We start from the raw sequence: 15,882 nt of genomic DNA, 5'->3' as shown, positions 1-15,882 counted from the left end.
CTAATCTTCTTTAATTCTTTTTATCCCAGAGGTCTCAACTCATGTCTTGGATTTCTCATGTGTGGGGAGAGAACAAATTAGCCAAGATGGTGTGTTCAGGCTCTCTCGCCCCACGTTTTGTAAATAATGACTGTGCAGCAGCTGAGATCATTTATAGCATGGCGCATGTGCGTCACGAGGTACCCTCTCGGTTAGGGGTTCAGTGCTGTATGCAGATAGGAGTTCCACCTACAAAGCAGTAGCATTATTGCTGGATCACGGCTGTGTCCAGCTGGGTCAGCCATGAGAGGAGAGAAAATACATGTCTGCTGCTACAGCTGCTGTGCCAGGCTGGAGAGAGGTTGTGTTGTGTTAGGTTATGCTATGGCTGCTGCGTCAGCCAGGAAAGAATAAATGTGTCTGCAGTTCCTATGGCTCCTCGAGTCTCCTTCCAGCCTCAGCTCCTGCCTTGCCTACCCTAGGTTCATGGAACAGTGTGGACAGTGTGAACAGGATCAGATATAAATCGTGGAACATCTCTTAACGATACAGATGGCATGGCATCTCCAGACTCACTCAGCCATTGCTGTTAATTCTTGATCTTGATGGATTAAACAACTATTTGTGAGGAAATACGAGAGAGAATATATGAACAAGAGCATGACATACTGTATGAGCATGCATGACAGAACTGAAGTTGATTCAAAAAAGCATCCATGAGTCTCATACTAATTATATAGGTCAATGCATAGACAAGCATTAAAGGGAAAGGGAAATCTCTACAGAAGAGTGTTGGCTAATAAGTGTAAAGGGTATGATGTAAATAGAAATACCTAATATAAAACCACCATTAAAATATTTAATTCAGTCAAAACTCATCAATGAATTTTCAAAGCATAAACTGAAAGACAGTTGGGGAAAGGATATTCACATAGTCCCATAATATTACATGACAGATTAGTTACTAACTACAAAGGGAAAACGCACCTTTACAAAGGTGGATGCTACCTTTCTAAAGTGATAAAACAATGTCATTGATGTTAGGACAAACCAACTGTATCTATCCCCAATGTGGTGCACCAAGAAAGACACAAGTCCTTAGCACAAGTCCTTGTGCTAAGAATGTTCATCCTGAATATAATCATAAAGAAGGAAACAGAAATACAAAATCCGAGGGATATTCTGCAACAGTCTGGCTTAGGCACTTCAAACTGTCATTGCATTGTCACATAGACAATATAGTATGTAGAGAAACATTCTATATTAAAGAAGGCTGCGGAGAGGCAACAACTAAATGCGACACATGACCCTCAATTGGATTTTATACAGTTGTTTTTAAAAAAAAACAAAAACAGTTGGCTGTGCCGTGTGGCACATGGGATCTTGGTTCCTTGAAGCCATGACCCCTGCATTGGAAACATGGGATCTTAACCATTGGACTTCCAGGAGAAATCCTGGGTTTTTGATTGAAGCACAAAAATAATCCTATAAAGGACATTATTGGGATAATTGAGGAATTTTGACTCTGGATGTACATCAGGTAACTATACTGAATCAGAGTGAGACTTTTTGTGTGGTTATGTGAAAGAAATGTCTCAAATCTTAGCAGATACATATTTCAGTATTTATCTCGTGTTTGTGGGTGTCACAGTATCTGCAACTGATTCTTTAATGACTCCCTGGGAGAGAGGGGATCCAATAAGGCAAAATGTTAATAACTGATGAATCTTATAGGGAAGTAAGAATGTCTGAGACTGTGAATAAGAAAGTGTGTGTGTATGTGTGTGTGTGTGAGAGAGAGAGAGAGGAAGGGAGAATTATGACATTGTGCTTGATAAAGTGTGAGTATAAGGGAAACAGTGAATGAGAAGGATTAAACTAGTATTAAAGGAATTTGACAGAAAGACTATTAAAAAAAAAAAAAGTTAGGGGAAGAGGAAGTACCTAATATTTCAGGACCCATTAGCTCTAGGCCTATCCTAAGGTCTCTTTGGGTCACTAACCTGTTCGGATGCAGCCCACAGACACAAGCCACCACTCAGGCACTCGAGGCAAAATCAAGGCTAGACGGTCTCCCGTCTGAAGGCCGCAGGTCTGTGTGAAGACGTTGGCTGTGCGACGGGTTAAGTCTGTCATCTCTCTGAAGCTCCACTTCACTTCATCCCCTTGATCATTCACCCACCACAGGGCTGGATTTGGACTTCTCTTGCCCTCCTGGTTAAGATCATATACCACATGTTAGTTCCTGCTTCAAAGGAAAGGGACACTAATTTGGTCAATCCACTACCATAGTCATATTCCTGTGTGAGTGTAGCTCAAGGTCTGAGATCCCAGGTTAAAACATTTATAGAGCCAGGAGAAGTTGGGGGGACGTGTGATCCAGCCAACTCCTGGTCTACTGTAACCTTCTCCTCTTAAATCACATAAAACCATGAATAACCTTCATGTCACTTATTGAAGACTTAAAATTTTATTCTCCCATGTGTCTACATTTGTTCCACATGGACAGTAGGTTACTCTCTGTGCCTCAGTTTTCTCTTCTGGGGAAAGGGTAGAATAATACTACCCAGAATATAGTAAAGTTTAAATTAATTATTTTAGAAGGAAAAGTGCCTGGCTCACAGTATGTGCTCAATAAAATTTGTTGTTGTTGTTTAATCGCTAAGTTATGTCCAACTCTTTGTGACCCCATGGACTGCAGGGTATCAGGCCTCCCTGTCCTTCACTATCTCCTAGAGTTTGCTCAAGTTCATGTCCATTGAATTGGTGAGGCCATCCAACCAACCCTAAACTTCATTAGCTCTAGACTTTCCCTATAAGAAATGCTAAGAGGAATTTAAGTTGAGATGAAAGAATTTTAGAGAGTAACTTAAGTACAAAAATATAAAATTATTTAATAGAAATAGATATACAGACAAATATAAAAGAAGTATTGTTATAATTTTGGTTCATAGCTTCACTTTTTATTTTTTACCATATATAAAACACAAAAGCATAAACAATAATTATAAATTATGTTAATGGGTACACAATATGTAAAGATGTCTTTTGTGAAATCAGTAACATAATATGGGAAGGTGTAAGGGAACTGGAAAAGAGTAGGGTTTTGGATGTGAATGAAGTTATGTTGCTATTAGTTTAAAATAAATTGTTATAATTTAGAATGTTATATACAATCTCTATGGTAACCAGAAATAAATTATCTACAGAATATACACAAAAGGAAATGAAAATCAAAACACATCACTATAAAAAATCAACTAAGTCATCTTTATCTATAATTACTTTAAATGTAATGAATGAAGTGCCCTAGTCAAAAGATCTAGGTTGGTAAACTGGATAAAAAACCAGAATTCAACTGAATACTGTTGACAAAATTGTTATTTCTATGTAATGGGATATGATAAAACCAATCAAATTGCTTTCAGAATGTTTCTGCAGTAAAAATCATACAATACAGTATCAATTTAGAGAAGTAAAATCATATTTACATTGAGTCTAAAGTTCTATAATAGTATCCATCCATCCATTCATTCATTTACTATATATCTGCTAAGTTCTCATTGTTTCTTGGGCACTGTTCTTAAACCAACATGATACAATGGTGTACAAGACATCCATCTGCACATGTAAATGAATGGTTTTAAGTGTTTATGGATAATTTTCATTTTCTTGTTTAAGTAAAATCTTAAATTTTACCTAAGTAAAATGATTTTTTAAGTTTTTAAAAATTCCTCAAAGAAAACATGTTTGGAGTAGAAGTTCAGGCAACACATAATTTTACCAACGGAAAAATTTCTTCAAATTCCTTATTACAATTTCAGTTCCTGAATGTCAACACTGAAAACTGCTTGATGTATAATCTTCCAGCAATTCTTCCCACATAAGTGCAAACCTGATCATATTAGCTTTGGCTCATATACTTGGAACAATAGAGTGTGGCTCATTTGATATAAGATTTATATACATACATGCATACATGCATCTCAACTATCAGGAAACTAGCCAATAAAAAGGCAAATAAAAATAGTCTGACCTAATGGTAATGAAATATGCCATATCAAAATTCATATAATGTACCCCATAAGAGTGTGATTAGTGGGAAATTTATATTTTAAACATATATATTAGAAAAGAGGAAGGCTGAAAGGTAAGGACATAATCTTCCAACTCAATAAGCTAAAAAATTAAAAAAAGGAATAGAAAATTAAATCAAGGGACTGTACATGAAAAGAAATAATAAAGACAAGTGTAAGTATCAATGAAATGGAAAGGAAATACACAATACAGAATACCAGTAAAACAAAACCTGGTTTTGAAAAGATTAATAAAATTGGTAGATTCTTAGGAAGACTTGTCAAGGAAAAAAAGACCATAAAAATATTAAAAATAACTAGAAATAAAAAGTGTACATTATTATAATACTTATAAGACATTCATATTAATATTTATAACCTCACATCTATTTTAAAAGTTAAATACATTACCAAAAGCTTTCTTACAATGAAAATCCCAGACTTTATGTCAAAATATTTTGCTATGCATATTAGTGTGTTAAGATTTTGACTTGGAAAATCTGCTGCTTTTTTTTTTTTTAAAGAAAACAGTGATTATTATATTTCAATCTTATCTCAATAAAACAACAAAAAATAGTGATAAGTTAAATTCTTTGTCACAGCACTTAGAAGAGCATCTGGTATAAAGCAAATGTATTGAATGAATAAATTAAAAACAATTCTGGAATATAAATAAAGAATAATGAGGAATTCCAGGGTTAAATTAAATCTAAAGATGACCACAGTCAACAGTAGGCCAACACCAACTCCAGGTACTCCGTGTTGGGCACCTGAAGCTATCCCAGGATCCAGGTTGACCCACCAGTGTGCCAAGATCAGCCCTGGAACATATTAGGTCACATGGCTAACAACACCAGGAACCAGCTTTGCCCACCGGTTGGCAATGTCAGCCACATGTTACAGGCAATGTTACAGGCAATGTCAGCCAACAAGTCTAGGGGCCAACCATGCCTACCAGCATACCTACAGTAGTTTGCCATGCCTTAACAGAAGAGCCCACATGGCCCACAGAGCGGGGAACCACACAACATATAACTCCAGTGACCAGAGGGGTGTGTGCTGCTGAGGTCATAGGAAGTTTCCTACATTAGGTCACCAAGAGCAGAAACCATTTGTAAAGCTAGGCAGAAGGTTAAAATTCCATCACCTCCACTAGCTGTCACCAAGAGCAGAAACCATTTGTAAAGCTAGGCAGAAGGTTAAAATTCCATCACCTCCACTAGCTGTGTTCAAAGTAATGCTTCCTAAAGCATTGTTGACTTTACACTCCAGGATATCTGGCTCTAGTTGAGTGACCACACCATCATGGTTATCCAGGTCATTAAGATCTTTTTTGTATAGTTCTTCTGTGTATTTTTGCCACCTCTTCTTAATATTTTATGCTTCTGTTAGGTCCATACTGTTTCTCTCCTTTATCGTGTCTATCGTTGCATGAAACATTTCCTTCATATCTCTAATTTTCTTGAAGAAATAAATGTCTAGTCTTTCCCATTCTATTATTTTCCTTTAATTATTGGCATTGTTCATCTAAGAAGACCTTCTTATCTCTCCATGTTATTCTCTGGAACTCTACTTTCAGTTGGGTATATCTTTCCCTTTCTCCTTTGCCTGTCACTTCTCTTCTCAGCTACTTGTAAGGCTTCCTAGGACTACCACTTTGCTTTCTTGCATTTCTTTTTCTTTGGGATGGTTTTGTGACTGCCTCTATACAATATTGCAAACCTCCATCCATAGCTCTTCAGGCCCTCTGTCTACCTTATCTAATTCCTAGATTCTATTCATCACAACCACTGTGTAATCCTAAGGGATTTGACTTAGGTCATACCTAAATGGCCTAATGGTTTTCAATACTTTCTTCAATTTAAGCCTGAATTTTGAAATAAAGAGCCATGGTCTGTGCCACAGTCAGCTCCAGGTCTTGTTTTTACTGGCTGTATAGAGTTTCTCCATCTTTGGATGCAAAGAATATAATCATTCTGATTTTGGTATTGGCCATCTGGTGATATCCAGGTGTAGAATAGTCTCTTGGGTTGTTTTGAAAACAGTACTTGCTAGATTGTAGCATGTTTTCTTGACAAAATTCTCTTAAACTTTGTCTAGCTTCATTTTGTACTACAAGGCCAAACTTGCCTGTTATTCTGGGATACACACACACACTCACACATGGAATATTTGCAGAGTTCCAAAGAATAGCAAGAAGAGATAAGAAAGCCTTCTTCAGCTATCAATGCAAAGAAATCGAGGAAAACAACAGAATGGGAAAGACTAGAGATCTCTTCAAGAAAATTAGAGATACCAAGGGAACATTTCATGCAAAGATGGGCTCAATAAAGGACAAAAATGGTATGGACCTAACAGAAGCAGAAGATATTAAGAAGAGGTGGCAAGGATACATGGAAAAACTGTACAAAAAGATCTTCATGACCCAGATAATCATGATGATGTGATCACTAATCTAGAGCCAGACATCCTGGAATGTGAAGTCAAGTGGGTCTTAGAAAGCATCACTACAAACAAAGCTAGTGGAGGTGATGGAATTCCAGTTGAGCTATTTCAAATCCTGAAAGATGATGCTGTGAAAGTGTTGCACTCAATATGCCAGCAAATTTGGAAAACTCAGCAGTGGCCACAGGACTGGAAAAGGTCAGTTTTCATTTCAATCCCCAAAAAAGGCAACACCAAAGAATGCTCAAACTACCGCACAATTGCACTCATCTCACATACTAGTAAAGTAATGCTCAAAATTCTCCAAGCCAGGCTTCAGCAATACGTGAACCGTGAACTTCCTGATGTTCAAGCTAGTTTTAGAAAAGGCAGAGGAAATTGCCAGAGATCAAATTGCCAACATCCGCTGGATCATGGAAAAAGCAAGAGAGTTCCAGAAAAACATCTATTTCTGCTTTATTGACTATGCCAAAGCCTTTGACTGTGTGGATCACAACGAACTGTGGAAAATTCTGAGAGAGATGGAAATACCAGACCACCTGACCTGCCTCTTGAGAAATCTGTATGCAGCTCAGGAAGCAACAGTTAGAACTGGACATGGAACAACAGACTGGTTCCAAATAGGAAAAGGAGTACGTCAAGGCTGTATATTGTCACCCTGCTTATTTAACTTCTATGCCGAGTACATCATGAGAAACGCTGGACTGGAAGAAACAAAAGTTGGAATCAAGATTGCCGGGAGAAATATCAATAACCTCAGATATGCAGATGACACCACCCTTATGGCAGAAAGTGAAGAGGAACTCAAAAGCCTCTTGATGAAAGTGAAAGAGGAGAGTGAAAAAGTTGGCTTAAAGCTCAACATTCAGAAAACGAAGATCATGGCATCCAGTCCCATCACTTCATGGGAAATAGATGGGGAAACAGTGGAAACAGTGTCAGACTTTATTATTTTGGGCTCCAAAATCACTGCAGATGGTGACTGCAGCCATGAAATTAAAAGACGCTTACTCCTTGGAAGAAAATTTATGATCAACCTAGATAGCATATTCAAAAGCAGAGACATTAGTTTGCCGACTAAGGTCCGTCTAGTCAAGGCTATGGTTTTTCCTGTGGTCATGTACAGATGTGAGAGTTGGACTGTGAAGAAGGCTGAGCGCCGAAGAATTGATGCTTTTGAACTGCGGTGTTGGAGAAAACTCTTGAGAGTCCCTTGGACTGCAAGGAGATCCAACCAGTCCATTCTGAAGATCAACCCTGGGATTTCTTTGGAAGGAATGATGCTAAAGCTGAAACTCCAGTACTTTGGCCACCTCATGCGAAGAGTTGACTGGATTGGAAAAGACTCTGATGCTGGGAGGGATTGGGGTCAGTAAGAGAAAGGGACGACCGAGGATGGGATGGCTGGATGGCATCACGGACTAGATGGACATGAGTCTGAGTGAACTCCGGGAGATGGTGATGGACAGGGAGGCCTGGCGTGATGCGATTCATGGGGTTGCAAAGAGTCGGACACGACTGAGCGACTGAACTGAACTGATAAAAATAATGTAATCTTGACATTTTTGACAAATAGATATCTAGGGTATCTTACCATAGTCGAAGAAAGTAAATACCATATGGTTTCTCTTACTTGTGAAATCTTAAAAAAAAATACAAGTAAATGGCAAAAAAATAACAAACATAAAAAAACTCACTGATGAAGAAAACAAACTGATAGTTGCCAGTAGGGGTGGGGACGAATGAAATACTTGAAGGGGATTAAGAGACACAAACTTCTAGCTATAAGATAAATGAGTCACAGGGATAAAATGTGCTGCATAGAGAATATAGTCTATAACATTGTAATAGCTATGTATTGTGACAGGTTGTAACTAGTCTTATCATGGAGATGTATGATTTTGTAATGTATGAAAATGTTAAATCACCTATGTTGTACAGCTGAAACTAATATAGTATTGTAAGTCATCTATACTTCAATATAATATCTAAATATAAGATTAGACTTATTTCTTTATATAAAACATAATTTATTTTTTAAAAAATTCACAGCAATTAAATTTCCTGTAGGTAGATTATGGCAAACTTTACTTTAAATATTGTTACATATCAGATTGATTGTAATTTAATACACAAAGAAGGTGGTTTAAGTATAATTTAAAATCATAAGTGCCATGTTATACTTTTGTAAATTGTTGTTGACAATAAGTATGTAATGAGTATGGCCCTTACAGACTCATCAGATGATCAATATATGATGTGATATGTCAAACTGGAGACACAGACATGGAGTATCAATTTCACATGCATCAACAAATTGATTGATATACAGACTTTAAACAAATTTATAAAAGAAGATTAAAGTTCTAGAAGTTAAACTTTTTGCATTATTTAATTTGGAAATAATATGTATTACAACAGTAATGTTTAGATAAACTGAGACAATCATGTTTTTATCCCAGAAGTTGTAAACTCAGAGCCTATAGAAATTAAAGAAATTATAAATGAGATAAGTCTGCCAGATTCCTCTGGGGCAAACTGGAGAGCCTTCTGTCTCCCAAGAAGGCAGTAACCATTAGCTCTATGATTGCTGCCATATAAGAATGAAGGCTTTGTATTGTTAAAAAAAAAAAAAAAGAACAGAACTTCAATTAAATAGAGTTAAGAAACCAGCTCTTTGGGGCTTCCAAGGTGGCACTAGTGGTAAAGAACCCACCTGCCAATGTAGGAGACATGAGATGCAAGTTCCATCCCTGGGTCAAGAACATACCCCTGCAGGAGGGCATGGCAACCCACTCCAGTATTCTTGCCTAGAGAATCTCTGGACAGAGGAGCCTGGTGAGCTGCAGTCCACAGGGTTACAAAGAGTCGGACATGACTGAAGTGATTTAGCAAACACACAGGTAGGAGACGAGACAGGGGAGCTCTCACATGCTGCGATGATAAGAGAGTCCAAAAGGGAAAAGACAGACTCTTCTTTCTTCACAAGGACTCAGCTGAAGCCATGGACTCTTTCTTGCTATAACCCTATAAATCCTTTTCCTCTCTAAAAAAGAATTATCTTCCCTTGCTGTATGGGGGCTTGCACACAGAATTAAATTCAAGAGCCAGAAAACATAGACTTATTGGCTCAAAAAAAAAAAAAAAAAAACAACCACCAACCAACTAGGCAAACATGACCATGGTATATTAAGAAATTTAGAAATTTCTTCAACACTTAATTGATTTGGGGAGATATTATAGGACAAAGAGCCAGACATTATGTGGCAATAACATTCAGCTGTTGCTTTCTTAAGCTTTGTGGTTAATAGATATTTGAGTATATTTCTTGAGCAATGTGCTTAGTCGCTCAGTCATGTCTTTGCATCAGGAGTTAGTAGGAAGAATTTGCTCCTGTCATGATTTTGCCCAAACAAACACAAGTCAATGTTGTAGATGTTGTATTCATCTCTCCTGAGACATGATGTGGAGAGTCATACTATCAAAATAGGAATGATGGAGAGGTGTATGTTGTTTACTTTTCTATCTGAATACATGATTTTGGACATGAATGTGATCTCTCTTGAATAGACTTGGGAGGCTGCTCCAGCAATCAACTGGAATGTAATATCCTAGGACCCTAGAGAAAGGTAGTAATATAAGGTTTAATTTCCAAGGATAGCCAGGAGTTATAAATGGTCTGAATGTGACTATATTCCATTAATGGACCTATGTTGCCTGACTTAGGCTAAAAAAAATTACATAAAAATGTTGGACTTTTTAAAATTTAAATTTATTTATTTTAATTGGTAGCTAATTACTTTACAATATTGTATTGGTTTTGCCATACATCAACATGAATCCACCGCAGGTGTACACGTGTTCCCAATCCTGAACCCCCTCCCATGTTCCTCCCCATAAAGAAAATACCAATACAGTATACTAACGATAAAATGTTGGATATCTAACATTTTTATAAATAAAATGTGTTGAAAATTGAGTCAAGTTTTGCCGAAGAATTGGTGCTTTTGAACTGTGGTGTTGGAGAAGACTCTTCAGAGTCCCTTGGACTGTAAGGAAATCCAACCAGTCCATCCTAAAGGAGATCAGTTCTGAGTGTTCATTGGAAGGACTGATGCTGAAGCTGAAACTCCAATACTTTGGCCACCTGCTGTGAAGAGCTGACTCATTTGAAAAGATCCTGATGCCAGGAAAGATTGAGGGCAGGAGAAGGGGACGACAGAGGATGAGATGGTTGGATGGCATTACTGACTCAATGGACATGAGTTTGGGTAAACTCCGGGAGTTGGTGATGGACAGGGAGGCCTGAGTCGGACATGACTGAGCAACTGAACTGAACTGAAGTTCTGTCAATTTGTTGTGGTTTGGGTTGTGTTGTTGATTAGGCTATGGATCAGATTCTGAGTGATGCCTGTCAAGTTGTAAAGGGAGGCCCAGGAAGCCAGAGTGAACTGTAGTGACATGAAAGAGACTGAAAGAGATGGGAATACCAGACCAACTGACCTGCCTCTTGAGAAAGCTGTATGCAGGTCAAGAAGCAACAGTTCGAACTGAACATGAAACAATGGACTGGTTCCAAATTGGGAAAGGAGTACATCAAGGCTGTTTACTGTCACCTTGCTTATTTAACTTATATGCAGAGTACATCATGAGAAATGCCAGGCTGGATGAAGCTCAAGCTGGAAACAAGTTTGCCAGGAGAAATGTCAATAACCTCAGATATGCAGATGACACCAGCATAATGGCAGAAAGTGAAGAACTAAAGAGCCTCTTGATGAAAGTGAAAGAGATGAGTGAAAAAATTGGCTTATAGCTCAACATTCAGAAAACTAAGATCATGGCATCTGGTCCCATCACTTCATGGCAAATAGTTGGGGAAACGATGCAAACAATGACAGACTTTATTTTTGGGGGCTCCAAAATCACTGCAGATGGCGACTGCAGCCATGAAATTAAAAGTTGCTTGCTCCTTGAAAGAAAAGCTATGACCAATCTAGATAGCATATTAAAAAGCAGAGACATTACTTTGCCAACAAAGGTTTGTCTAGTCAAAGCTGCGGTTTTCCCAGTAGTCATGTATAGATCCAAGAGTTGGACTATAAAGAAAGCTGAGTGCTGAAGAATTGATACTTTTAAACTGTGGTGTTGGAGAAGACTCTTGAGAGTCCCTTGGGCTGCAATGAGATCAAACCAGTCAATCCTAAAGGAAGTAAGTCCTGAATATTCACTGGAAGGACTGATGCTGAAGCTGAAGCTCCAATACTTTGGTTACCTGATGCTAAGAACTGACTCCTTAGAAAAGACCCTGATTCTGGGAAAGATTGAAGGCAGGAGAAGGGAATGACAGAGGATAAGATGGTTGGATGGCATCACCCACTCGATGGACATGAGTTTGAGCAAGTTCTGGATGTTGGTGATGGACACGGAAGCCTATCGTGCTGCAGCCCATGGGGTCACAAAGAATTGGACGTGACTGAGTGACTGAACTGAACTGAGGGATATCAACACAAAACTTGAAAAATATCTAACTAATCTATCTAATATTATTTAAATGAGGTAAAAAAAATTTTTAAAGCAGTTACTTCAAATGAATAAAAAAAATTCTTTGGATGGTTGTTTAAAATGGGATAAATAAAATGGACATTAATGTGATTAAACAAGATTTGATATTACTACACTACCTAATTGAGCCAAGAGTGACCTCCTACTGATCCCCAACATTAAAAGCCAAACAAGTCTGTTATGTTTAAAGTTCAAAGTTATGTATTTAAGGGTTAGAAAAATTTAACCTGGGATATCTGACCAACAGTTATATTTGGACTGTTAGGTCAAAGGCCCTGACTTCCTCAATTCTACTCAAATCTGGGGATCTCAGAGCACTTTATATAAAAGTAGGTAAAACAAACAGGGAACAAAAAGAAAAAGCTTTCTGAACTCTTGAAGGAGTCTTTGGGCCTAGAAAAGAAAACAACAGTCTCAAAGGCCCTTGCTGAATCATCTAACTTCAGAGAAAACAAAACCTGAAATTTAGGTACCGCCCTGATGCTCCAGGCTGGTTGTATCTATCTGGGACTTATCACCCCCTGCCCAGAAGGCTTATCACCCCCTGCCCAACTACAAATGCCATCTCAGCTAAAGAATACCCAAAACATCCCGCCTGACTTATCCCTTATCCCTTCCATAAACCTCCCTTTAAATTTGAAGCCTCCCTGATCCCTCTTGCACTCAGCCTGGTCGTTAGGCTGACTGCCGCCCCTCCTTGCCTAAATAAAGGTAACCTACTTCCGTTGATGTCATCTATCCTTCTTTTCTGCCTCAGCCCGAACTATACCTTACAATTCTCCCATAAGATCAAAAGTTGTTGGTTGGATCCTTAGGAAAACTAAAGTTTAATTTGGTGGAATTTAGATAAAGGTATATCAATTGATATTTTTAAATGGGTTTTCTTTAAGGTGGTTACAATTCTTATTTAATTATACTGTGGGATAAACAAGTGCTTAGATTGCCACTAAGGAAATATTAACTAAATGTACTGAGGAAACCAATAATTACCTGAGTCATACAAAATAAGTAAACGGGGAACTAACATACAAAGATTAATTTAAAAAATAGTGATTTTGCTTTGGTTTAACTTATAAACTCAGAAAGGTCTTTGCTAAATGCCTTGTACAAATCTTTGGAAACATGATAGATTAAAACTCTAAAGTTACAAAACATAGAACTTTGTAAATTAAATTTCAGTTTGATTAAAAATCTTGCCACTGATTTTAGTAACTTTAGGTGACAAAACTGTTTTTTGAAAAATTTAGCAACTGCCTTTGTCTCACAAATGTCTAAGCCAGAATATGAATACAGGCCTTTAGGAGCTGAGACTAAGCCTAATTAAACAGGCAAGACCTGGGAAACCTAAAAAAGAGGGGGGGAAAAGTGGCTGTTTTAAATCAAAACTGCTGAGAATGTTCCCTCAGCCAAAATTTACAGACAGTAAGCCATAATCATCTGAACAAGCAACTTTATGGTATTCCAACTGTTTGTTAACTAGCGACTTTACATCAATATTGTACTTCCTGGTTCATATCTAGTGAGTGAAAGTTGCTCAGTCGTGTCTAACTCTTTGCGACCTCATGGACCACACAGTCCATGGAATTCTCCAGGCCAGAATAATGGAGTGTGTAGCCCTTCCTTTCTCCAGGGGATCTTGCCAACCTTAGGACAGAACCCAGGACTCCTGCATTACAGGTGGACTCCTTACCAGCTGAGCTATGTGGGAAGCCCAAGAATACTGCAGTGGGTAGCCTATCCCTTCCCTACCAGATCTTGCAGGCCCAGGAATTAAAATGGGTTCTCGGGTTCATATTTAAGCTTTTAGTAAAGCTGTTAGGGGAAGCACACTGATTGAAACCACCCATCCTAGCCAGGCACTATAGTAACCATTTGCATGAGTTGTTTTATGACAGGAGGTCCTAGTAAGGAACACAGAACTAATAAGCCTCCACCAACCAGAAGAGTTTGGAAAAGGTCAAAAGGAGACACCACTTGTCTGACCACCTCCCAGAATCCTTCTCTCTGGCATCCATCTTGACTGAACAATGCATGTACCGCTGGAAATGACTCTGAGTCAAAATGATTGGCTAAATATTACCCAGAAACTAATCCCATCACCATAAAACCTGAGACTGCAAGCCATGTGACAGAGCTGTTCTCCTGGGTTCCCCTACCTTACTGCTCTCCACCCAGGTGCCCTTTCCCAATAAAATCTCTTGCTTTGTCAGCACAGGTGTCTGCTTGGACAATTCATTTCTGAGTGTTAGACAAGAGCCCAGTTTCAGGCCCTGGAAGGTGTCCCCCTTCCTGCAACAAAGCCATGAGATCTCCAATTTGCTTATGTTTGTATACACATTATACATATGAGATATCTCTACTTCTAAAAAGTATCATTAGAATTGAATTTATAAAGAACTCTAAAAAAAAATAAAAAATAAAGAACTTTACTTAATTTTAATAAAAATCACTACGTTTAAAGAAAACTGGCCAAGATGACTTTCAGATTCAGGTGAACTGGAAAATAGTCACTGTTAAGCTGATACCTGATATTAATGTTTAAGTTTGTGGATCTAAATTAATATAGATGTCATGGCCTTCCTTTATAGCTCAGTCAGTAAAGAATCTGCAACCCATTCCAGTGTTCTTGCCTGGAGAATTCCATGGACAGAGGAGCCTGGCAGGCTACAGTCCATAGGGTCACAAGAGATGGACAAGACTTAGTGACTAAATCACCAGTAGTCATCAAAATTAAATATAATACTCTATGTTACCTAGGTTTAATAAAGACCTTACTAATCTCTTACAAGAAAATAACTGGACATGATGAAGATTCAAGGTAAACGTAAATGAGATTAAAAACTTTGGGATAAAAGTTTTAAAGTAATCATATCTTAGAAATGTTTACTTAAAATGATCTTTCCAGTTGTTTGGTAACAAGATTCTAAAGCTGTGCTGATTTAAGCCATGTGATGAGTTTATTTAAAAAACACTGAGACATTAGTTACTAGATAGAAAAATTAAAGGTATTTGAAAATATGAATGAAAATGGTATTACCTAAGATGTTTTCTATAAAAAAGAACTGTTTTAAAAATTACTATTGATGTTTAAGCTCACCAATTTATAAAATGCCAATGTAAAGACAGTGCATAATTGCTTACTTCTTAGTTTTACTAAAATTAAGGTTTTAAGAGTTGAGCATTCTAATTTAAAATTGAAATTAAGGCTATTAGAAATAATACTGTAACTTTTCAGAATACAGTAGGAAAGATAAGTTTTCAATAAAGAAGATATGAAAAGTGGAATTACAATTTAGTGAGGAAAAAGGAAAATTGAGCTGGTTAATTTTACTTGGATGAAAAAGGAGAGACAAGCTGGATACAAAAAGGGATGAGAGATTATGAAGAGAGCCCTGAGAAAAAAGCTTTACACATAGTCAAGAATTAATGAAATTTAGATTGATGTTAACTAAGTGTTAGGTAGTTAGAATAGCAAAAATGAGTCCAGAATGGCGGCAGCTAAAAGACAAGGAAGGGAAAAGCCCAAGAAAATGGAACAAAGGAAGGTCCAAGAACCAGAGTGAGGACCTCAGGTAGAACAAAAAGCAGTCCTGGCTAGCCCAATTTACACAGGGCAGACCCGAGGGGGAGGAAAAAACATAAAAAGAGGAGTCAAAAGGCAGGGGGTCTCTCTCCTGTGCGCACACGCCCTCTCTGTCTCTCTTTCTCCCTCTCTCTCTCTTCTCTTCATGTCTTTTGGTTCGACATGCCCTCACACCTTGAAGATGTATTTTCATTTTATTTTGTAAATAAAACTGAGCTGTTACACGGAGCTGTAACA

General features: G+C 37.8%; 1 protein-coding gene across 9 annotated transcripts in view; it reads right to left on the bottom strand.

Annotated features, from left to right (window-relative positions):
* ACSM1 (acyl-CoA synthetase medium chain family member 1) overlaps positions 1-15,882 on the bottom strand; it is a 56,444-nt gene that overhangs the window by 19,615 nt on the left and 20,947 nt on the right. For all 9 annotated transcript variants that reach the window (XM_042240487.2, XM_060405782.1, XM_042240488.2 and 6 more), the window contains exon 3: positions 1,983-2,193. In XM_042240487.2, the coding sequence (XP_042096421.1) occupies positions 1,983-2,193 (211 nt within the window). The remainder of the gene's footprint in view (positions 1-1,982; positions 2,194-15,882) is intronic.

The sequence above is a fragment of the Ovis aries genome, chromosome 24 (assembly GCF_016772045.2).
Source record: "Ovis aries strain OAR_USU_Benz2616 breed Rambouillet chromosome 24, ARS-UI_Ramb_v3.0, whole genome shotgun sequence".
NCBI lineage: Eukaryota > Metazoa > Chordata > Mammalia > Artiodactyla > Bovidae > Ovis > Ovis aries.
The sequence above is the reverse complement of the archived record's forward strand: the minus strand, read 5'-3'. Positions and strand labels throughout refer to the sequence as shown.